Source organism: Musca domestica, unplaced genomic scaffold (genome assembly GCF_030504385.1).
Source record: "Musca domestica strain aabys unplaced genomic scaffold, Musca_domestica.polishedcontigs.V.1.1 62, whole genome shotgun sequence".
NCBI classification, from domain to species: domain Eukaryota; kingdom Metazoa; phylum Arthropoda; class Insecta; order Diptera; family Muscidae; genus Musca; species Musca domestica.
The window spans coordinates 2,830,835-2,854,208 of record NW_026712369.1 but is presented as its reverse complement, the minus strand read 5'-3'; the positions used below and the strand labels follow the sequence as shown (position 1 = coordinate 2,854,208).

The following is a 23,374-nucleotide window of genomic DNA, read 5'->3' as shown; positions in this document are numbered from 1 at the left end:
AGCTGAAACTTGACAATTGGGGATCTTGAAAGATCTGTTCTATCCCAAGAAAAAAATATCCGCTATAGGTCTACCAACGGTACCTCCCGATTTTCGGTATTTTAAAAGTTACTGCCTCAATTTCCAACCAAATTAGCTGAAACTTGATAATTGGGGTCCTCTCTATTTTGTAGGTTTCATTACCCCAACCCCCCTTTAGGATATGTCACTGATATAATTCGAAAACCCGCAACTCAAATGCTTGTGGCTTTCTCGGTTTTGCGGAGAGAGTATAAAAAAAACCTTTTTTATTTTAATTTTTTCTAATGCGATAAGTTATGACGCCAAACCGCAAATGTTATCCAACACCTTCGAACAAAATAATAAAGAAAAATATACAAATATTTAATTTCATTAAATTTAGTTGAAATTCAGAACTCGTAGCAAGCATTTAATGGCGGCTTGGAAAAAAACACAAAAATGTTTTTAAAAATCCTAATTTTTTTACTGGTGCTCAATCGGATACTATCGCAACGTATACCTTGCTTGGAAAACGATATTGAGTGTCACAAGCTGCTGGCTGCAGATGGAAATTGTGTTGAGTCGCAGTGTTCGGATTTTATGGAATGTGGGCCGTCGAATAAATGCCAATGCAAAACAGCATTCCGGGAATATTTTGATGGACCTCGAAATATTAGTCGTTGTGTATTTTATTTGCCCTCGGCCTGCGGTGATGATATGGAATGTGGTCCCCTGGCCCAATGTTCTTTGGATGAGCGAAATTGCCATTGCATGGAAGGATATCAGATGGTGACCCTAGAAAATGAGTTGCGCCAATTTTGTGAAGAGCTCAACAATGGCAGAGAAGAAGTTCAACCCAAATGTTCACCAGATTATGTGGCATGTTTCGATAAATGTTGTGGTCTTGGGGTTGAGTGTTCCGAAGAGGGTGAATGTGGCTGTGGCCAGGGACTTGTGACTATCTACAATGAAGAAAATCGAACTCTTAGCTGTGAACTGGAAAATGCAAATCAAATAACATGCCCTGAAGATTGCCCCCTAAATAGTCAATGTCGGGAGGGGGAGTGTAAATGCGAGGAGGGATTTGAGGGTGTTACAATGGATGGCAAGTTTAGCTGCAGGTTGGAAATAATTTGTAGATCAGGTCACACGAAATGTTTTGGGAAATGCTGTCCACCAAATGCCGAATGTGTCGAGGGAAATTGCATCTGCCCAAAGGGGTTTGTAGAGTCAAAGGACCCTCTGACCAATAACTTGCTCTGCGTGAAACTTGAAAAACCAACAACAAAATCTTCTATTGGATTTCTAGATGACATTTTCAATTTCGAGAATTTTTGTCAAAATTCCCGCAATAAATGCTCGAAATCGTGCTGCAAGACAAATGCTCATTGCAATGAGAAGGGGGAGTGTGTATGCCGCTCGTCGCGATTCGTTGAGAGGCATACAAAGGTAATGAAGGCGAAATATTGCGAAGAACTGCCAAGGACATATGATAACTTGATTTATATGAGCCTTGGGGGAGTATGCATCCTGGTGGCTTTACTGGTCCTGTGTGCCAAATGTTGTTTGTATTTTAAGAAAAGGACTTAGAAAAAATCCAAAAAAAAATGGAGAGCAGCATTTTTTTTAAATTTAAAAAATAAAATCGTTTCTATGTAGCTTTCAATCAATAAAGAATTCTGATAACATCGAGGTAATTATTTTATTTTACAGGTGTTAAATCCATCCATATATACAGGGTGAGGTAAAAAAACTACAACAATTTTTACATTTTTTTTTTTTTCAATTTTATTGAATGAAAGCAAAATATGTCGGAAATAGCATCAAATTCTAGAATCAGTTTTGATTTGTTCGAATTGGTCACCTTCGGCAGGAATTAGGGCCTTCAAACGGCCAATGAAACCGTCAAACATTGCCCGAATGTTGTTCTGCGGTATTTTGGCCCATTCCCGGCGAAAAGCTTACTTGAGTGGATCAACACTTTGATATTTTTTAGTGCCAACCTTGCTTTCCAAAATACTCCAGAGAAAATAGACCAACGTATTGGTATCCGGAGATTTTGGTGGCCATTGTGCGCTGGAAATGAAGCGAGAAACCCAATTTGTAACAGTTCTTGGGTGGGGCTTGCTGATTCCTGTTGGAATGTCTGCGTCCAAAATGATTGCGTGCCCAAGGCTTTAATACACCCTCCAGAATATTTTCGCGATAATATTCCGCATTTATACTGATGACACGGTCGATTAATACGAGCGCAGAGCGACCATCGGCTGTTATGGCGGCCCACACCATCACCATGGCCGGTGCTTGAGTTCTGGTGGCCAGCCGAAGGTGCACATTTTCAGCTGACCTCTTTGGCAAGTAAACACGATCATTTTGTTTGTTTACAAACTTCTGAGAGAGAGAGAGAAAGAGAGAGAAACCAAAATTCGGCAGACCAACACTTTCGGCCAAGCGAAGCAATTCTTTAGCTTCTTTGAGTCTATTTTCTTTCTGTTGCGGTGTAAGTTCTTGCACTTTGTGGAATTTTAATGGCTTTACCCCGAGCTCGGGGCATTTTTCAATATTTGCCGAATGGAATATTGCGATATGTTAAGCTCACGAGCCATTTTTCGGCCACTGCGACGCGGGTTTCCGTGAAGTCGATTCTTTACTTTTCGAACCATTTCTGTTTTCTTTCGTCCACTTTCTTGACGTCGTATCACGGTAACGACCGATGGTACGAGTCACAAAAGATTTATTCACATTTAAATGCTGGAGTGCTCTGACGATTACCACTTGTGGTTCTCCAGCCAAATATAAAGAAATCGCACTATCACGCTTGAATTCCATCACGAATAACTTTGTTTTTCGGAAAATTCTCACCAAAATGCTTTTGTGCGCTTGTTAACAATATAATGAGCTGTCACTGGAATAATTTTAAAAGCTGTCGGACGAGTGGTTTAGAAATGACAGCAGTCTGTAGTTGGTTGCAGTTTTTTTCATTTCACCCGCATACACTTCGTCTATTAACACGGGTATCAGTCATCGAAAACCCGATATTATGGGCCTCGATAATCTTCAAATTTTCAACCATCTGAAAGGTTACACTAGTATTCCCGATTTCCCATGAGTCGTCGTTAAAACCGAATACCCGATCACCATTTTTAAATGAACTATATATTTGTAGATCCATCTATAGATCTATTATAGATTTCACCAAACCCCCCTCCAAAAAAAAAAAAAAAAAAAAAAAAAAAAAAAGATAGCCACAATTTCCTCATTTTTAATTTTGAAATTGAGCATCTGCCAAACAATCTCCCAAAATAAGAGATGGAAATTAGATTGACGGTTGCTACCATGATTCAATAGCATTTTTTGAAAAAACATTTTTTTGGTATCGAAATAAAATATTTTTCTTTTGCACAGATTTTTTTACCTTTTTATTTTTTTTTTTTTTTTGTCGCACTTCCGTTGGCGTATCGCTAATTTCCTAATGGAATGCCAACAACTGCCAAAACTTTATGACTCACAATTAAAATCAAATTGACGAAAAAATGTGTATGTCCGTTTTCATTGATAAGGTTTGGAATTTTCGGTATTATCAAATAACTTAATGAATCATAACTAAAAAAAGCGTAACTAAAAACTAAAATAATAAAAAAAATTAAAAAAGAAAATATAAAAAAGCTATAAGTTCGGCCGGGACAAATTTTGATTATCCTCCACCATTTGGTAAAAATTTGGCAATTGTCAAAAAATTAAAATCCATTAAAAATTTTGTTAAAATCTTAAAAATACCGAATGTAGCCGTATATGAGGGTCTATACGACGACGTGGACCTGCAAACGCTACTTTTGTAATAAGTCTGCACAGACAAATATCGAATGTCATAGGCTATAGTATTTATTACGAACTTCAAATACTAAATTTAAAATAGTTCCGGTAAATAATGTCGCTAAAATCAGCAAAATACCGAAAATCGGTGGGTACCGTTATATGGGGCCTATACGAAGATGTAGACCTTTTTTTATAGCTCCTCCAGCCTTTGTTAAAAATTCATTAAAAATCCAAGTTTATAGCTCTTCTAGTCCTTGTTAGAAAATCTTTAAAAGTCGACGTTTATGGATCTTCTAGTCCTTGTTAGAAAATTCTTTATAGCTCTGATAGTCCTTGTTTAAAAATTCTTTAAAAATCCACGTTTATAGCTCTTCTAGTCCTTGTTTAAAAATTCTTAAAAAATACACGTTTATAGCTCTGATAGTCCTTGTTTAAAAATTCTTTAAAAATACACGTTTATAGCTCTTCTAGTCTTGTTTAAAAATTCTTTAAAAATCAACGTTTTTGAGCTCTTTTAGTCCTTGTTTAAAAATTCTTTAAAAATCCACGTTTATAGCTCTTCTAGTCCTTGTTTAATTTTTTTTAAAAACCACATTTATAGCTCTTCTAGTCCTTGTTTAAAAATTCTTTAAAAATCCACGTTTATAGCTCTTCTAGTCCTTGTTTAAAAATTCTTTAAAAATCCACGTTTATAGCTCTGATAGTCCTTGTTAAAAAACTTATTTAAAAATCCACGTTTATAGCTCTTGTGGTCCTTGTTTAAAACTTCTTTAAAAGTCCTCGTTTATAGCTCTTCTATTCCTTGTTTAAAAATTTTTTAAAAATCCACGTTTATAGCTCTTCTAGTCCTTGTTTAAAAATTTTTTAAAAATCCACGTTTATAGCTCTTCTAGTCCTTGTTTAAAAATTCTTCAAAAACCCACGTTTATAGCTCTTCTAGTCCTTGTTTAAAAATTCTTAAAAAATCCACGTTTATAGCTCTGATAGTCCTTGTTTAAAAATTCTTTAAAAATCCACGTTTATAGCTCTTCTAGTCCTTGTTTAAAAATTCTTTAAAAATCCACGTTTATAGCTCTTCTAGTCCTTGTTTAAAAATTCTTTACAAATCCACGTTTATAGCTCTTCTAGTCCTTGTTTAAAAATTCTTTAAAAATCCACGTTTATAGCTCTTCTAGTCCTTGTTTAAAAATTCTTTAAAAATCCACGTTTATAGCTCTTCTAGTCCTTGTTTAAAAATTCTTTACAAATCCACGTTTATAGCTCTTCTAGTCCTTGTTTAAAAATTCTTTAAAAATCCACGTTTATAGCTCTTCTAGTCCTTGTTTAAAAATTCTTTAAAAATCCACGTTTATAGCTCTTCTAGTCCTTGTTTAAAAATTCTTTACAAATCCACGTTTATAGCTCTTCTAGTCCTTGTTTAAAAATTCTTTAAAAATCCACGTTTATAGCTCTTCTAGTCCTTGTTTAAAAATTCTTTACAAATCCACGTTTATAGCTCTTCTAGTCCTTGTTTAAAAATTCTTTACAAATCCACGTTTATAGCTCTTCTAGTCCTTGTTTAAAAATTCTTTAAAAATCCACGTTTATAGCTCTTCTAGTCCTTGTTTAAAAATTCTTTAAAAATCCACGTTTATAGCTCTTCTAGTCCTTGTTTAAAAATTCTTTAAAAATCCACGTTTATAGCTCTTCTAGTCCTTGTTTAAAAATTCTTTAAAAATCCACGTTTATAGCTCTTCTAGTCCTTGTTTAAAAATTCTTTAAAAATCCACGTTTATAGCTCTGATAGTCTTTGTTTAAAAATTCTTTAAAAATCCACGTTTATAGCTCTTCTAGTCCTTGTTTAAAAATTCTTTAAAAATCCACGTTTATAGCTCTTCTAGTCCTTGTTTAAAAATTCTTTAAAAATCCACGTTTATAGCTCTTCTAGTCTTTGTTTAAAAATTCGTTAAAAATCCAAGTTTATAGCTTTGATAGTCCTTGTTTAAAAATTCTTTAAAAATCCACGTTTATAGCTCTTCCAGTCCTTGTTTAAAAATTCTTTAAAAATCCACGTTTATAGCTCTTCTAGTCCTTGTTTAAAAATTCTTTAAAATTCCACGTTTATAGCTCTTCTAGTCCTTGTTTAAAAATTCTTTAAAATTCCACGTTTATAGCTCTTCTAGTCCTTGTTTAAAAATTCTTTAAAAATCCACGTTTATAGCTCTGATAGTCTTTGTTTAAAAATTCTTTAAAAATCCACGTTTATAGATCTTCTAGTCCTTGTTTAAAAATTCTTTAAAAATCCACGTTTATAGCTCTGATAGTCTTTGTTTAAAAATTCTTTAAAAATCCACGTTTATAGCTCACCTAGTCCTTGTTTAAAAATTCTTTAAAAATCCACGTTTATAGCTCTTCTAGTCCTTGTTTGAAAATTCTTTAAAAATCCACGTTTATAGCTCTTCTAGTCCTTGTTTAAAAATTCTTTAAAAATCCACGTTTATAGCTCTTCCAGTCCTTGTTTAAAAATTCTTTAAAAATCCACGTTCATAGCTCTGATAGTCCTTGTTTAAAAATTCTTTAAAAATCCAAAAAAATAGCTCTTCTAGTCCTTATTTAAAAATTCTTTAAAAATCCACGTTTATAGCTCTTCTATTCCTGGCTTAAAAATTATGTACAAATCCGCGATTATGGCTCTATAAATCCTTGTTGGGAATTCTTTCAAAATCCCTCCCTCCGAAGTAATTTCCAAAGTTTTTTTATTAAATATTTAAAATTATTTTATTTAAAAAAATTCTAAACTTAATTCTTATTTACACGTATAAATTAAAGGAACTTCTAATTCTAGGTTCAAACATTATGCCTACCGACCTGAGTAACATTGAAATATTTTACACTCATATAAATTAAAGCTAAAATTAAACAAATGACACCAATGAAAATATATGAAGATGGTATTTTATGGGGTTCCGCGCTGACAGCTACACAATGCTTCCTTGTTCTGTTTTCCCCAGCCATTTCCCTAAATCCCTCCCGACATTGGCAACCCTGTTGACTGCTGCAGACAGTATTTTCACCACAGCACAGTGGCGAACAAATATTCTCCGGCTTTAAACAATAATCCGCCAGGTCGTTAGATCGTGTAGTGTTTTCATGCTCATTTTCATTGGGCGGCGGAGCATAAGTCATAATGGGTTTCCGGCGATTTTTGGGAATATGATTTGCCTCCTTGGCGTGTATAGGCGGAAGGGTTGTGGTGTTTGACCGCAGAACAGTTGTTAATTTTGAATGGTTGCTTTGCTTGGTAGTGGAGGTAGTGTTGTTGTTATTTTCTAAGTTGTATTCTGTGGTAGTTGTTTCGTATGCTCCACTCTCTTTAAGAATTTTTTCTCTCTCTTTTTGAGTTTTGCCAATGAGAATTTTGTTGGGATTATTTCTCACCGTTGTCTCATTTTCTTCAGTGTTGTATTTGTTGGCATTCGAAGAGATGGTTTCTTTGTCTGAATTCTCTCCGCCACTGAGAGAAGTTTCATTTACATTTAGAACTTCAGTGTTGCCTGCGTTTGTCCAGGAATTTTTATCTTCCTTTGAAGTGCCTTGCTGGCCTTCCAAAGTTCCCTCAGAAAGAGGTAGGGCAGTGGTGGTCTGATTTTTTGATTGATTGTCAGTCCCTGAAAAGTTCCCTGTCCTCTCTGTTGTTGTCTGTGGAGGAGGCTTTTGTTTTTCCGTATCGGAAAGGTTGTGCTGTTGTTTGAATGTTTTGTACAATTCCTGAAATATAGAGGTCGTTACTGTCTCATACTCATCTAAATTGTGTGGCTCAGATGATGAGAACGAAGAAGCTGCCTCCTTTGAGGAATTACTTTCCGAAGACTTCTCAATCTCCTTAATATCCGTATTAGGAAAACTGCCCTGTTGTTTAAATGTTTTGTAAAATTCCTCAAATATAGATGTCGCTGTTGTGTCATAGTCATCAAAGTTATATGTCTTCGATGACGAGGACGCAGAAGCTGCTTCATCTGAGGAATTACTTTCCGAAGACTTCTCAATCTCCTTGGTTTCCGTACTAGGAGAACTGTCCTGTTGCTTAAATGTTTTGTACAATTCCTCAAATATAGATGTCGCTGTCGTGTCATACCCATCAAAGTTATCTGTCTTCGATGACGAGGACGCAGAAGCTGCCTCCTTTGAGGAATTACTTTCCGAGGAATTACTCTCAATCTCCTTGGTATCCGCATCAGAAAAGTTGAGCTGTTTGAATATTTTATCAAATATAGATGTCGTTGTTGTGTCAAAATTGTGTGTTTTCGATGACAAGGACGAAGACCCTGCCTCCCCTGAGGAATTACTTTCCAAAGAGTTCTCAGTCTTCTCATCGGATCGATTTTTGTTGTTGAACATTTCGAAGATGTCTTCATTGGTATGCGGAGTGGTAGGCGAAGTTAAGGTATCCTCCAACTCCTGATCAGATGTTGGGTTGATAGGTAATTCCTCAGATATTTTTGGAGTTTCAACTTCCTTCAAAGTCTGATCAGATGTTAAATTGATCGGTAATTTCACAGATATTTTGGATGTTGAAGTTCCAAATTCCTCTAAAGTCAGATTATTTTCGAGCCCCTTAGAAATGTTCGCTGACAATCTTGTAACTCCTTCGAACGCATTTCTCGATTTCGAATTCTTTGAGTTCTCCGCGACATCACTTGAGGTCTCAAATTGCTGAGAATTTCCTCTTGCGGATTTGGAATCAATGACCTCCTCTTGTGTGTTTTCGTGTGAAGTTGTAGTGCCCGGAATTTCATCAAAATCTATATCCATGGAAAAATGACCTGCCATTTCCCCCAAGGTCTTGGGTTCAACTTTTTGAACCTTCGAGTCTTCTGTTGAAGCTCTGCCAGCAATATCTTCAGATTGAAAATCATTTGTGGTTGTAGTACTGAATAAATCCGGAAGCGAATGGTCTGAATTTTTATTAGTTTCCCTGTCTGTGGCAAAATGTGTTTCCAACCTTTGGGCGAGGTCGAATTCTGTAGCTGTGACTTTTTGGTGCTCTGTAATGGCGTTGGAGGAAGAGTTCTCTCCTGAAGTATCTTCAGTATGTGGTGTGATTTCTCTCCAAATTGTGCTGGCATTTTTGTCTCCCCTGTTGCTCTCATCAATGGAATTGCTCTCCCTGGTTTCTCGGCCAATAGAGGGGGTGGTGAGATCTGAGGCCTGATTATCTAAATGTTGGCTTGTGGATTCTTCTCCAAGGGAATTATTTTTGAGTGGATCTTCTGTATTAATTAAATTGCTCTCCTTGACTTTTGGGCCAATAGATGAGGTGGTGAGTTCTAAGATCTGATTATCTAAATTTTGGCCAGTGGATCCAATTAAAGAATATTCATCTCCATGGGAATTATTTTTGAGTGGATTTTCTGCATTAATTAAAATGATCTCCTCGATTCCTGGGCTGGTAAATTCCGTGGCCTGAGAATCTAAATTTTGGCCAGTAGACCCAATCGAAGAATTGTCATTTCCATTGGCATTATCTTTGGGAGGATTTTCGGCATTTAAATATGTGGGAATTCGCAGTGGCACAGAGGCCTCTGCAGTCGTTGGAGACGTTGTCCCGGGTTCGTTTGTTGTGGTGGTGAGATTTTCTTCGTAATGGGAGTCTTCAGGTGTTGAGGCATTATTATTGGGCTCCAGATGGTTTTTCTCCCCCAGAAAATCTTCAGGTTCCATTGTTGTCGATGTGAACCTTTCTCCGTGGTCAGAGACATTAGATATTAACTCTGGAGGATTTTTCTCACCCAGCAGCTCTTCAGCTTCAGTTGTTGCGAAGTTGACAATCTTTTCTGAACTAAAGTCGTCGGCATTTTTGGCATTGAGAGTTCCTGAATATGGCTCAACTTTGAGGGTTTTCTCCAAAAGGAGATCATAATTCTCAGGCTTCAGAGTTGTTTGCATTTCTGAACTGGAGTCTTCGGTATCCTTTGACTTGGAATTCTCTTCTCCATGTTGTGAAATATTGAAGAACGATTTAAATTCTGGTACGAAATGCGCACTGGAACTTGAGTTTGAGGACGAATCACTATCCTTAGGGCTTACTGTGGTCGGGGAATTTCTGCCAGCTTCAAATGCAATTTTCTTCTCATCCCCATTGCCGATAATTGAGTTAGACATCATTTCATTTCCTCGTAGTTGTGAATCGCCATTTTGAGATAGCGGGACTCTGGGTAAGGTATTCGCTATTTCTATGGTAGAATCGGAATCTTGATTTCCTGCTTTGGTCTTTATGCTTTCATTGGAATTTGCGTTTGAAGTTTGAAGCTCATTTTCAAGTGTCTCATTTTTGACTGTACTGGATCCATGGCTATCAATTTTTACAGAACCGTGGTCCATTGGTACCTGGGCTTCGGAATCTTGTGTTAAAGAGCCGTTAGTATTCGAATTCAAATTTTCTTCCTCAGAGGAAAATTCTCTTTCCTGCAATGCACTCGATTCCGTTGAAGAGGTTTGTATCTCAGATATTGGATGTCCATTTACAATGTGAGGCATACTTTTGGGCGCGAATTCTGAAATAGATTTATTGAAGGTCTTGAACTCAATTTCATGTGGGGCAAACATCCCAGACGTACTATTTACTTGAGAAGATTCTTCATTTTCCAACAGCGCTGATTCCGTGGAAGCTAAATGCGTCCTATCCATTGGCATTTCAGTATTTTTGTTTGAAATGTGTAGCATATTTTTAGGAGCATCATCAGCTGTCTGATTTGAATTCTCCTTTACGTTTTCACCAAAATATTTGGGATTTAATTCCAAAGAAGTTTTATTAGAGTTATGAAGATTGAGAGAGACTGAGATAGCGTTTCCGGAAAATTCTTCCTTTTTCTCTTCTTCTGAAAGCGAGGCAATCTTACCAACCGGAACATTTCTTGTGGTCATCAGGACCGATTCCGTTGATGGAGTCTGCGATTTATCATCAATTACAGCTAAAGTTTCATCTAAAATTTTAGCTACATCTGCAGGATTTACTTCTTCGGATGACATTCCTTTTATGCTGGGATGAGAAGCATTCAAGCCGTTGGGCATAGTTTCTGTTGAGCTCTCCATCTTGTGGTCATCCAGATCAGATTTTAAATTTGTTGTCTTTGGTTTGGAACTAGTCTGGGAAGCGGCATTAGGATCTATGGAAGCCAATCCTGGCTTCTTTTTATACTGGTTTGATGATATCTGCTCTGTGTTCAATGACTGCTGCATAGTTTTAGGCGTTGTATTTGAAATTGCCTTATGATTTCTTGACGGTACGTTAGGTACCACCGCCACAGTATATTGAGCTTCGGTATCTAGTTTTGGGTAAGCATTCGAATTTTCAGCGATTTCCTTGTTCGTCTTTCTCTTAGTAGATGGTTTCTCCTGCATGCTTTTAGGCATTTCCTTGCTAGCATTCAAAATTGGACCAGCTGTAGTAGGCAGAGGCTTAGGCCGGTTGTAAGAATCATGAATGACTAAGATATTTCCCTCACTTATCAAGGATTCTGAGGGAAGAATTTCCCTTGGCTTTTCCGTTTGGGAATTGGTCATATCATCCTCGGGTATGTATATACCGAATTTTCCAGTAACAATTGGTTCGGGGGTCTGTGTTCTTATTTGGGTCTCTTCAAGATTGTGAACAGCCGTCACTGAGGATCCCGATGTGGGTGTTGTAATTTCAGTTTCGTCGTCGTCCTCTTCTTGGTAATACTTCACTCCAGATTCATGATTATTGAAAGGAGACTTTGCATCCTCTATTGGAATAGGATTTTCCACAAAATCGGCATGATTTCTATTATTATCCTTAGGCATATCATAGCCCTTCGTTGATCCTGTCTCCGTACCTACATTACCCACACCAGAAGAGAAAAAATATTGAAATTGTTGTCTCTACAAAAGAAAAATTATTCTTACCCACGGGAACAGTGTTCTCCCCGGAGGCATCTGTCAGAATTTGGTGTCCCCCGCTGTTCCCAGGATTATTCGATGTGTCTTTGGATGCGGTTTTCACCACCACGGCGTTTTCCAAAGCAAGTTCTTTTTTATAGTCATCTTCCTTGCTTGAAGTACCTTGAGATTTATGAATGGGAGACCCTGTAGTAGACTTCCCTACAGCTGCGGGATCTATAGGCCTGGATGTATGGGAATCTGGGCCCAGAGTTGTGACTTTTACATTTGTCACAATGCCTCGAGATTTTGTGGAATTTTGAAGATGAGGATTTGCAGTAGTCGGAACCAATCTTCCAGCAGAGTTTGCAGCGCCAGCGTTCATCTCAAAGTTTGAAGGATCTGCTGTTAAAAAAATAAAATCTCTTAATGAAATAAAGTACAATTTTGGGTCCAGTAGAACTAACTGTGGAAGAAATCTTCAAAATACCGAAAATCGGGAGGTACCGTTGTAGCGAATATTTTCCGCAGGAAGAGAATAGATCTTTCAAGACCCCCAATTTTCAAGTTTCATCCAATTTTGGTTGGAAATTTTGGCAAAAACCTTCAAAATACCGAAAATCGGGAGGTAATGTGGGGACTACGCCAATAAGTGGATCCGAAGCAAACATTTTTTTGCAGGGAGAGAACAGACCTACCGAGAATTCGAAATGTTAAGTTTCATCTAATTTGGTTGGAAATTGTGGCAGAAACATTCAAAATACCGAAAATCGGGAGGTACCGTCCTAAAGGGGGCAATGCCAATCAGTTGACTTGTAGCGAATATTTGTTTTAGGGAAAGAACGGACCTACCGAGAACCCCAAATTTCAATTTTCACCTAATTTTGTTGGAAATTGCGGCAGAAATCTTCAAAATACCGAAAATCGGAAAATATTGTTATATGGGGGCTATAGAAATTAGGGGACCTGTAGCGAGCATTTTTCGCAAGAGAAGGACAGACCATTAAAGACTCCCAATTCTTAAGTTTAAGCTAATTTGTTAGGAAATTGCTGCAGAAACCTTCAAAATACCGAAAATCGGGAGGTACCGTTATATGGGGGCTATACCAATTAGTGGGCTTATAGCGAACATTTTTTCACAAAGGGCGGTCTGTTCGCCCTTTGTGAAAAAATTCCAAATGTCAATTTTCAGCTAATTTGGTTGGAAATTGTGGCAGAAACCTTGAAAATACCGAAAATCGGGAGGTATCGTTATAAGACGGCTATACCAATTGGTGGGCTTCTAGCGAACATTTTTTTACAAGGGACGAACAGACCTACCAAGACTCCCAAATGTCAATTTTCAGCTAATTTGGTTGGAAATTATGGCAGAAACTTTTAAAATACCGAAAATCGGAAGGCACCGTTATATGGAGGCTATACCACTTAGTGAGCTTTTAGCGAACATTTTTTCGCAAGGGGCGAACAGACCTACCAAGGCCACCAAATGTAAATTTTCAGCTAATTGGTGGGAAATTGTGGCGTAAACTTTTAAAATAACGAAAATCCAGAGGTACCCTTATATATATACCAATTGGTGGGCTTCTAGCGAACTTTTTTTCGCAAGAGGAGAGCAGACCATTAAAGACCCCCAATTCTTAAGTTTAAGCATATTTGGTAGTAAATTGTGGCAGAAACCTTCAAAATACCGAAAGTCGGGAGGTACCGTTATATGGGGGCTATACCAATTGGTGGAACTGTAGCGAGCATTTTTTGCAAGAGGAGAACAGACCATTCAAAACTTTCAATTGTTAAGTTTAAGCTAATTTGGTTGGAAATTGTGGCAGAAATCTTAAAAATACCGAAAATCAGGAGGTACAGTTATATGGAGGTTATACCAATTGGTGGCCTTCTAGAGAACATTTTTTCACAAGGGTCGAATAGACCTACCAAGAACCCCAAATATCAATATTCAGCTAATTTCGTTGGGAATTATGGCAGAAATGTTTAAAATACCGAAAATCTGTAGGTACGGTTCTATTTGGCCTACACCAATTAGTGGACCTGTAGCGAATATTTTTTGGAAGGAGAAGAAAGACCTACCGAAACCCCTAAATCTCACTTTTCACCTAATTTGGTTGGAAATTGAGGCAGAAACCTTCAAAATACAAAAAATCGGGAGGTACCCTTATATGGGGGCTATACCAATAAGTGGATCAGTAGCGAATATTTTTTGGAAGGAGAAAAAAGGCCTACCGAGACCCCTAAATCTCACTTTTCACCTAATTTCATTGGAAATTGTGGCAGAAACCTTCAAAATACAAAAAATCGGGAGGTACCCTTATATGGGGGCTATACCAATAAGTGGACCAGTAGCGAATATTTTTCTGCAAGGAGAGAACAGACTTTTGGAGAAACCTAAATGTCAATTTTCTCCTTATGAGGCAGGAACCTTTAAAACACCGAAAATCGGGAGGTACCGTTACATGGGGGCTATATCTAACCGTGGACCATTTTCAATACTAACCATCTGGAATATAATATTAACCTTTGTGCCAAATTTCAAAGCTCTATACTAAATAATGCGGACTTTATCGGGTTTTAAAACAACAGACGGACGGATACCTAAATTGCCAGGATTCCCAGGAATCTTGATCTGAAAATTTAAAAAAAAGTATGGAAGTAGTATTTACCCACCCCCCCCCCTCCCCCTCTGTTGCTTTCCTTTCATAATCTACTCAATTTTACTGAAATTATTTTTTGTGTTGCATAGTGTAATCTTGGGAATATTTAGTTTTCCACTCACCTGTAGTTGGTGGTAACGATTTTTGGGGGGTAATTTCCGAATTTCCACCACCTCCAATTTTTGGGAGAACCTCAGGCTGAGAACTATTTTCAAGTTCCGAAGTATCTTCTTCTGGGGATTTTTCCTCTGAGTCATTGGACAAAGAGGTAAAATGGCTGGAATTTGGTATTTTGGAAATAAAGGTGTCCTTATGGTCCTCCATGGAAATTCCACTTTCCGTTTCAATTTCTTGGTGAGCGGTATTTTCCAGACGAAGCTCTTTCTGAGGATATTGTGGGAGGACATCTTCATGATATTGTGGGTCCTTGTGCTTATCCTTCATGGAAATTCCATTTTCTGTGTCACTTTCCTGGTGGGCGGTAGTTTTCAGGCGAAGCTCTTTTTCAGGATATTGTGGATGGACATCCACAGGATATTTTGGGTCTTTGTGCTTGTCCTCCAAGAAAATTCCATTTTCTGTTTCACTTTCTTGGTGGGCGGGAGTTTCCAGGCGAAGCTCCTTCTCAGGATATTGTGGAAGGACATTTACAGGATATTGTGGAGAAATTGTTGACTGCTGGATACCGACGTTGAATGAAGGCGATATAAAGGGGTCCTTGTGGTCATCTATAGACAATCCATTTTCTGTTTCATTTTCCTGGTGGTCGGTATTTTCTAGACGAAGGGTTTTTTCAGGATACTGTGGAAGGACATCCTCAGGATATTGTGGGTCCTTGTGCTTGTCCTCCAAGGAAATTCCATTTTCTGTTTCACTTTCTTGGTGGATGGTATTTTCCAGACGAAGATTTTTCTCGGCATATTGTGGTAGGACATCCTCAGGATATTGTAAGGAAATTGTTGGCTTCTGGACATTGTCATTAAACGAAGACGAAATAACGGGATCCTTGTGCTCCTCCGTGGACAATCCATTTTCTATATCACTCTCCAGGTGGTCGGTATTTTCCAGACGAAGGCCATTATCAGGATATTGTGGTGAAATTGTTGTCACATTATCTTGGGGTATATACTCCACTTTGGTTCCGATCATAATATTGTGGTTACCTTCTTTAAATTTCATATTTTTGTCGCTGATGGCATTTTGATCCTTGAGGTCCTGTGAAGTATTTTGAGCAAATATTTGAGATGGAATATCTTCTATAAATGCCTGGGACTCATCTTTGCCAATTGAAGAATCCACATCTTCTTCTTGGGAGGATGAGATAATATCCTCACAATCGGCTTTCTTAGATGAATCTTCTTGGTGGACAGGACTTTCTTGTTGATGGGCTTTCTCGGGATAATGTGGTGAAATTGTTTTTCCATTTCCTTGGAGGACATTTTCGCTCCTCATATTATTTTCGCTGATAGCATTTTGATCTTTGAGGTCCTGTGAAGCATTTTGAGCGAATATTTGAGATGGATTATTTTTTATAAATTCTAGGGACTCATCCTTGCCAGTTGAAGGATCTACAAATTCTTCTTGGGTGGAGGAGGAGTTTATTTCTTCGCTGGTGGTCTTCGTAGATGTTTCCGTGAAATTACCATCCCTGCTTGATGTAGATGTTGTTGTAATTGTTGTATCGGGATTTTCCTCCTCTTTTCCTGGGCTTTTTGGGTCTTCGCTCTTGAAATAATTGTGAGTGATTGCAGGGGCTTTCTGATGCTGGAGTTCCAAGGTTTTTGTATGATCTAAACTCTCATTTTTGTCGTGAACTTCAGGATCTTGTTGATGTTCAAGCCTGGAGGTTGGGGTTAAATCTTGACTTTTAAATTCTCTCTCTTTTCCATTTAAGGATAATGTTTCTTTGGGTTCAGGCTCGGTTTGGGTTTCATGACTTCTGGTGGTTGAATACTGATCCACAAATTGTCTTTCTTTTCCATCTGGCGAAGAAGTTCCTTTATGTTCTGGCTCATTTTGGTGTTGAAGACTGGAGGTCGAAGTTTCTTTACGTTCGGACTCACTTTGGTGTTCGAGACTAGAGATCGTGGTAAAATGTTCGCTCTGAAGTTCTCTCTGCATTTGAGAATTATTTTCTTTGTTTTGGATTTTTTTAAAGTTACTCTCCGGCAATTGTTTTTCTCTCTCCCATTCTCTAGTAGCTTCCGGAGAAGGGTCATTTTCAAATTCAGTTGGAATATCTTCTCGAATTTGATAGGTGTCATGGCCTGGTTTTGAATCTTGATCGGAATACCCTTCATTGTTGTTATTTTTGTTGGGATTTATTTCTGCCATCGGTCTTTCATTCTGCTCTCCGACATCCAAATGCTTGTCTATCACTGCCTCCCCACCGAAGTTTTCTGGGTTTTCAACAGCCAATTGATTGGAGGTTCTTGATTTATGAAGATCCTGAATTTCTTCGGCAATGCCGTTTCTTTTGTCCATTTCCATAAACATTGAAGCCTCCTCATGAATTTGGGAGATTTTTCCTTTGACTTTTTTCTCATCGACATCCAATGAAGATGACGGATGCTGGTCCTTAGCGAAATTTCCATTTGAATCAACTTCTTGGGAATTGTTTTGTGGTTCCGATTCTACGCCGATTTCCTCAGCATTGGAAACATTCAACATTTTCAGTTGGCTACCAACAAAACCATTTTGATTTTCAGACAACACTTCGATGTCATGGAAATTTTCCGAGGAATCGTGTTCTGGCTCTCTCAAAAAATTCGAATCAGTGACGCCTTCAGTTTTCTTCATCTCTGCCAGAGTATTTTTTTCAGGGTGATTAGAATCCGAATTGATTTTTTCTTTAGATGGAAATTCCTCCTCTAGGATATTGTCAGTTGTGCGAGGTAATTGTTCTCTCTGGCTATCAGATGCTGTGGATGAGGGGCTCTCCTGTTGACTTTGATTATCTGTCGAAAAATTTTGGTCATTTGTCTCAAACTCTCCTAGAGATTTTCTTTCCGGGAGCCTAGAGTCCGAATTCAATTTTTCTTCTAATCCAACATTTCTTCCGATCGAAAATCTATTGAGAAGTCCTTCTGTTGTGTCATGCCAATATTCTCTTCCTATTTCAGATTCTGTGGAAGATGTTTTCTCTTCTTTCTCTTGAGATTGTTTCTCTTCCGAATAATTTTTGGAATCTTGCGTCCTTTCCTTTGAATTTTCCGAGAAATCAATACTGGTCGCCGACTTCTCGGGAGCAACACTTTCAGGGAGAATAAAATCGGAGTTGACGAATTTTTCCTTAGACGCAATGTTTTCTTTGGGAGATTTATTACTACTTATCTCTGCCAGTTCTCTTTCAAATTCCGAGGCTGTGGAATGGAGACTCTCTCCTTCCTGTTGACTTGGTTCCGCTCCCAAACTTTCTTTCTCTCTGAAATCTTGGGGTATATTCGTTGTACTGCCAACAAAAGCACTTGGCTCTTCAGCTACCACTCTGACGTCATCAATTTTTTCAGAGGAGCCTTTACTGCTCTCTACCTCCCCCAGAGTGTATCTTTCAGGGAGATGAGAATCTGAATTGAATTTTTCTTCCAATCCAACATTTTTTTCCATCGAAATTTTTTCGGAGACTGCTTCTGTTGTGCTAAGCCAATATTCTCTCCCTATTTCTGATTCGTTCTGAGATGTTCTCTCCTTTTGCCCGTGATTTTGTTTCTCTTCCGAATTATCTTCCTCATTTTCGTGATCTTTGTAATTTTCAGGCATTGTCATTTGGCTGCCAACGAAACGATTTAGTTTTTCCGACAACACTTCAACATCATCCAAATTCTCAGCTGAATCACTTCTTTCATCAGTCGTCTCCAACTCTCTCGAAGTATCTTCTCTTTCACCCGGAGATGCTGTGAAAGATCGCCGCTCCTTTTCAATTCCATTTTGGTTTTCATTCAAGCTTTCATCAGGTTCTCCTTCGGAGGGCACATTGATTTCGGTAAGGCCTCTCAGATTCTTTTCAGTAATGCTGGGCCTATATTCTCTTTCTCTCTCCGAAGCAATGATAGTTGATCTCTCTTCTTCATTTGGAATCTGTCCCTTCTCTTTCGAAGCATTTTCTTTTTCACTTTGCGATGCCGTGGGGGATCGGCTACCCTTTTCAATTCCACCTTGGTTTTCATCAAATATTTCATGAAGTTCTCCTTCGGATGGCACACTGGATTCGTCAAGGCTCCTCAGATTCTTTTCAGTTGTACTGGTAGTAGAACTATATTCTTTTATTTTAATCTGTCCCCGCCCCAGTGACATGGAATGTGGTCTCTCTTCTTCATTTCGACTCTGATTCTCTTCTGACTCTCCATTAAATTCTCCTTCGGTTGTGACATTGGCTTGCGATACCCCGCTTGGATTTACTTCCGTTGTGCTGCTCCGATATTCTGTTCCTCTCTCAGAAGTTATGGTATCTGATCTCTTTTCATCATGTCGATTCTGATCCGTCTCGTGACCTTTTTTAGAGTCTGATATGTCTTCACCGGATGTGGATCTTTGTGTTGAGCTGGTCCAATTTTTTGTTTCCAGAGCTACGGATCTTGAACTCTCTGTTGCATTTGGCAATTGTTCAAGTTCAGAAATTTCACTAAAAATCTGCGGCTTAGCATTATAGGGAACTATTAACTCATGGCCAACCTCGGAGGGAATTTTCTGGGCATCTCCTACTAAGGGCTCTTCGAAGTTAATGAGGTGGAGATTTTTGGGTTCCAAAGTTGTTGTTGTTGTTGTTGTAGGAATTTTGCTATCATTTGTAGGCTCTAAAGATTTTTCGTTTCGAGAATTTTCAGATTTCGGAGAAAATGCTACAGATCCTGGCTCATTTTGAATTGCTGAAAACAAAATGGCCGGTTCTTGGTTTTCGTTGGCTTTTTCATGTTTTACTTCAACATCGGACGGAGCCAATGGCCTCTCGTTTTCCTCATCCAAAGTTTTATTTGTAGCCGAACTTGGGTCAGGGAATTGAAAACGACTTTCAATATTTTCATTAAGCTTCAGATTTGGTTTAAACTCCTCGGAGCTTGGTGGGGTTACAAATTCCTCTCCCAAAAAATTATTGGAACCTAAGTCCAGTTCTTGTTTGGAAATATCCTCTTCATTATTTTCCGGACTTGGCAACTTCTCATCGGCAGGGTTGGCCATTTTTAATTCCTGATTTTCCTTAGGTTTTCCATCTGATATTTTCCTCTCATCATCATCTGACACGACCTCAGTTTCCAGATCAATGGGATTTTCAATGTCCTTGTCTTCCTTTTGAGATGTAGTTGTGGGATGTTCATATTCCCCGAATTTTTTGGGGATTTCTTGATTCTGCTCCGGGGACACCTGCATTTTTTCAATATGGCTTTCGTGGTCCCTATAGCTTTCGGGCTCTGCAATTGCACTTTTATTTGTCATAGAGTCCCCCGATTGGGCGCCGTTTTCTATATATTCGGTTATATTTTCCTTGAGATTAGACTGAGGATCGTTGGAATTTTTTTGAGGGTCTTTGGAGAAATTTTCAATTTCTCGATTTTCGAAATCTACTCCGCTTTTATTTTTCTCACGGTCTTGAATTTCTGAATCTTCCCCAGGATTTTGAAGAGAATTTCCTGATTTGGCGCCATTTTCCATATGTTCGGGTGTATATTCCTTGAAAGTAGGCTGGGGTTCTTTCGAATTTTTTTGGGGACCTTTGGAGAAATTTTCAGTTTCTGGATTTTCGAAATCTACTTCACTTTTATTTTCCTCACTGTCGTGAATTTCTAAATCCTTTTCAGGATTTTGAGGAGAATTTCGTTGAAAATCATTCGTTTCTTCTTCGGATGATATATCTTTTTCACTGGCATGTCCGTTTTCTTTCCTGAAAGAATCCCCCGATTGGGCGCCATTTTCAATAAGTTCTAGTGTATATTCCTTGAGAGTAGGCTGAGAATCGTTGGAATTTTTCTGAGGGCCATTGGAGAAATTTTCTGTTTCTCGATTTTCGAAATCTACTTCACTTTTATTTTTTTCACGGTCTTGAATTTCTGAATCCTCCCCAGGATTTTGAGGAGAATTTCGTTCAAAATCTTCCTTCACTTCTTCCGATGACATATCGTTTTCACTCGAAAATTCGTTTTCATTCGTCACAGAATCCCCCGATTGGACGCCATTTTCTATAGGTTCGAGTGTATATTCCTTGAGAGTAGGCTGAGGATCGTTGGCATTTTTTAGGGAGCCTTTAGAGAAATTTTCTATTTCCGGATTTTCAAAATCTACTTCACTTTTATTTTTCTCACGGTCTTGAATTTCTAAATCCTCTTCAGGATTTTGAGGAGAATTTTGTTTAAAATTATTCGCTCCTTCTTCGGATGATATATTGTTTTCATTTGCATATCCTTTTTCTGTTGTCAAAGAATCCCCCGATTGGGCGCCATGTTCAACTTTATTTTCCTTGAGGATAGGCTGAGGATCTTTCGATTTTTCTTGGAGTCCTTTGGAAAAAATTTCTGTTGCATATCCTTTTTCTGTTGTCAAAGAATCCCCCGATTGGGCGCCATGTTCAACTTTATTTTCCTTGAGGATAGGCTGAGGATCTTTCGATTTTTCTTGGAGTCCTTTGGAAAAAATTTCTGTTTCTCGATTTTCTACTCCACTTTTATTTTTCTCACGATCTTGAATTTCTGAATCCTCCTCTGGATCTGGAGGAGAATTTCGTTCAAAATCTTCCGTCTCTTCTTCCGATGACATATCGCTTTCACTTGCATATCCGCTTTTATGCCTTAAAGAATCTCGCGATTGGGCGCCATTTTCTATATCCTTGGAATTGGAATTTTCTTGGGGGCGTTTGGAGAAATTTTCTGTTTTTCGATTTTCGAAATCTAATTCACTTTCAATTTTCTCCCTGTCGTGAATTTTTAAATTCTCCTCAGGATTGTGGGGAGAATTTCGTTCAAAATCTTTGGCCTCTTCTTCCAATGATATATCGTTTTCACTCGAATATTCGTTTTCATTTCTTAAAGAATCTCGCGATTGGGCGCCATTTTCTATATCCTCGGAATTGGAATTTTCTTGGGGACCTTTAGCTAAATTTTCTCTTTCACGACTATTAAAATCTACTTCACTTTTATTTTTCTCATGGTCTTGAATTTCTGACTCCTCCTCAGGATTTTGAGGAGAATTTTGTTCAAATTCATCTGCCTCTTCTTCCTTTGATATATCGTTTTCACTGGCATTTCCGTTTTTATTTGTCAAAGATTCCCCCGATTGGGCGCCATTTTCGACAAGTTCTTGGGAGTCTTTGGAAAATTTTTCTTTTTCAATATTTTTGAAATCTATTTCACTTTTATTTTTCTCACGGCCTTGAATTTCTAAATCTTCCCCAGGATTTTGAGGAGAATTTCGTTCAAAATATTCATCCACTTCTTCGGATGGTAAAACGTTTTCAATAGATTTTAAAATAGTTTTTTCCGACAACATTTTTTCCGGAGACCGGCTGCTGTTATATTCCTCTCTTTTAAGGCCAGTGTTGGAAATTTGGTTTTCACTATTTTTTGGGAGTTTTTCTTTTTCAAAATTATTTTCTTTTACATTTTCCCGTGGCTCTTCTAATTTTTCTTTTTGTCCAATTTTGGAACTTTCAGTAACTTCCCCAAAATCGGGAGTTGAAATAAATTTTTTCACACTTTCCACACTTCCGAAATTTTCACCAATGAAAAAATTTTCCGTAGTATAGTCCACAACACTCTCCTCCAAATTGGCACATTTAATTTTCATGCCATCATCTTCATCGAGGTATTCCATATAGCCTTCCAGGCAAATGCATTGATTCCATTCATCGCATTTCATATTTTCACCACATTTCACATTGTCACAGTACACATCGGCCACCAGGGGTCGGCATTTGCCTTGAACTAAGGTTTCGTTAGGTGGACACAAGATCTCACCTGCGACCCCAATAAATCCGCCACAAAAAAGTAAAAATAATAATTTTAACATTTTTTTCCGTTACTCGATTATTTTTTTTTTTCTCTTCTTTTTCTTCACACCATTAAAAAATAGTTAATTTTTTCTTAATGCTTAGGTCTTATCCGTTGGACTTTCTTTGGGAAACTGTCAAAAAATTCTAAAGTCAATGTTTGAGGTCACCACAGTGTTGAATGTGCAGAACACAGCAACAATAACAATCTAACAAAAAATACCCCTTTTTTTACGATAACGTATTGTTTGGGTTCATGGCTGCAAACAAAAATTTTTGATATGCCAATATGTGGGCATACATTTTTATGCTTAAGTTCCTTTAGAAAACACACACACATGAACTAATTCATATCTGCGGTTCCAGCAAACTGGAGGTTTATCACATTTTGTTTTTGTTAGTTTTTTTTTTTTTTTTTTTTTTGTATTTCTTTTTTAAACCCTGGAGATGGCCAATCAATTGCAATGACTCTCCTTTGATTTAAAATTTTTGCAGACCACAAAAATCCATGATGTCATAGTTTGAAAATATTTATAGGGAAATCCTGTAGTTTATAAAAATTGAAAAAAAAAATCTAAAAAAAAAGACTTCAATAATACTCAAGTTTTTATCTACAAATATTGACGAAGACACTAGGTACTTAAAATAAAGGGATTCCAAGGTATCTTAATAGAAAAAAATTAAAAAAAAAATATAGAGGGTAGAAATTGTCCCCTCTACTTAGGTTACATTGGGATAAAAAAAATGTTTAAACAATCTTCAAAAAAAAAAAAAAAAGTGAAAAAATTCTTTAAAAAATCCACGTTTTATGGCTCTGAAATTCCTTGAGAAAATTCTTTAAAAAATCCACGTTTTATGGCTCTGAAATTCCTTGAGAAAATTCTTTAAAAAATCCACGTTTTATGGCTCTGAAATTCCTTGAGAAAATTCTTTAAAAAATCCACGTTTTATGGCTCTGAAATTCCTTGAGAAAATTCTTTAAAAAATCCACGTTTTATGGCTCTGAAAGTCCTCGAGAAAATTCTTTAAAAAATCCACGTTTTAT

The 23,374-nt window shown here is 37.6% G+C and overlaps 2 protein-coding genes across 2 annotated transcripts; one reads left to right on the top strand and one right to left on the bottom strand.

The window, feature by feature from the left end:
• The first annotated feature begins 410 nt into the window (after window positions 1-410).
• On the top strand, window positions 411-1,705 carry LOC109614396 (tenascin). The gene has a single exon (XM_020039813.2). It carries the CDS (start codon window positions 460-462, stop codon window positions 1,588-1,590), a length of 1,131 nt encoding a protein of 376 aa, XP_019895372.2. The 5' UTR covers window positions 411-459; the 3' UTR covers window positions 1,591-1,705.
• A 4,902-nt stretch (window positions 1,706-6,607) lies between these two features.
• Window positions 6,608-22,384, bottom strand: LOC109614395 (uncharacterized). The gene is made up of 3 exons (XM_059129536.1): window positions 14,480-22,384; window positions 11,722-12,099; window positions 6,608-11,651 (listed from the first exon to the last, which is right to left on the bottom strand). The coding sequence occupies exons 1-3, from the start codon at window positions 22,347-22,349 to the stop codon at window positions 6,643-6,645; spliced, it is 13,257 nt and encodes a 4,418-aa protein (XP_058985519.1). The 5' UTR covers window positions 22,350-22,384; the 3' UTR covers window positions 6,608-6,642.
• Between the last annotated feature and the right edge of the window lie 990 nt (window positions 22,385-23,374).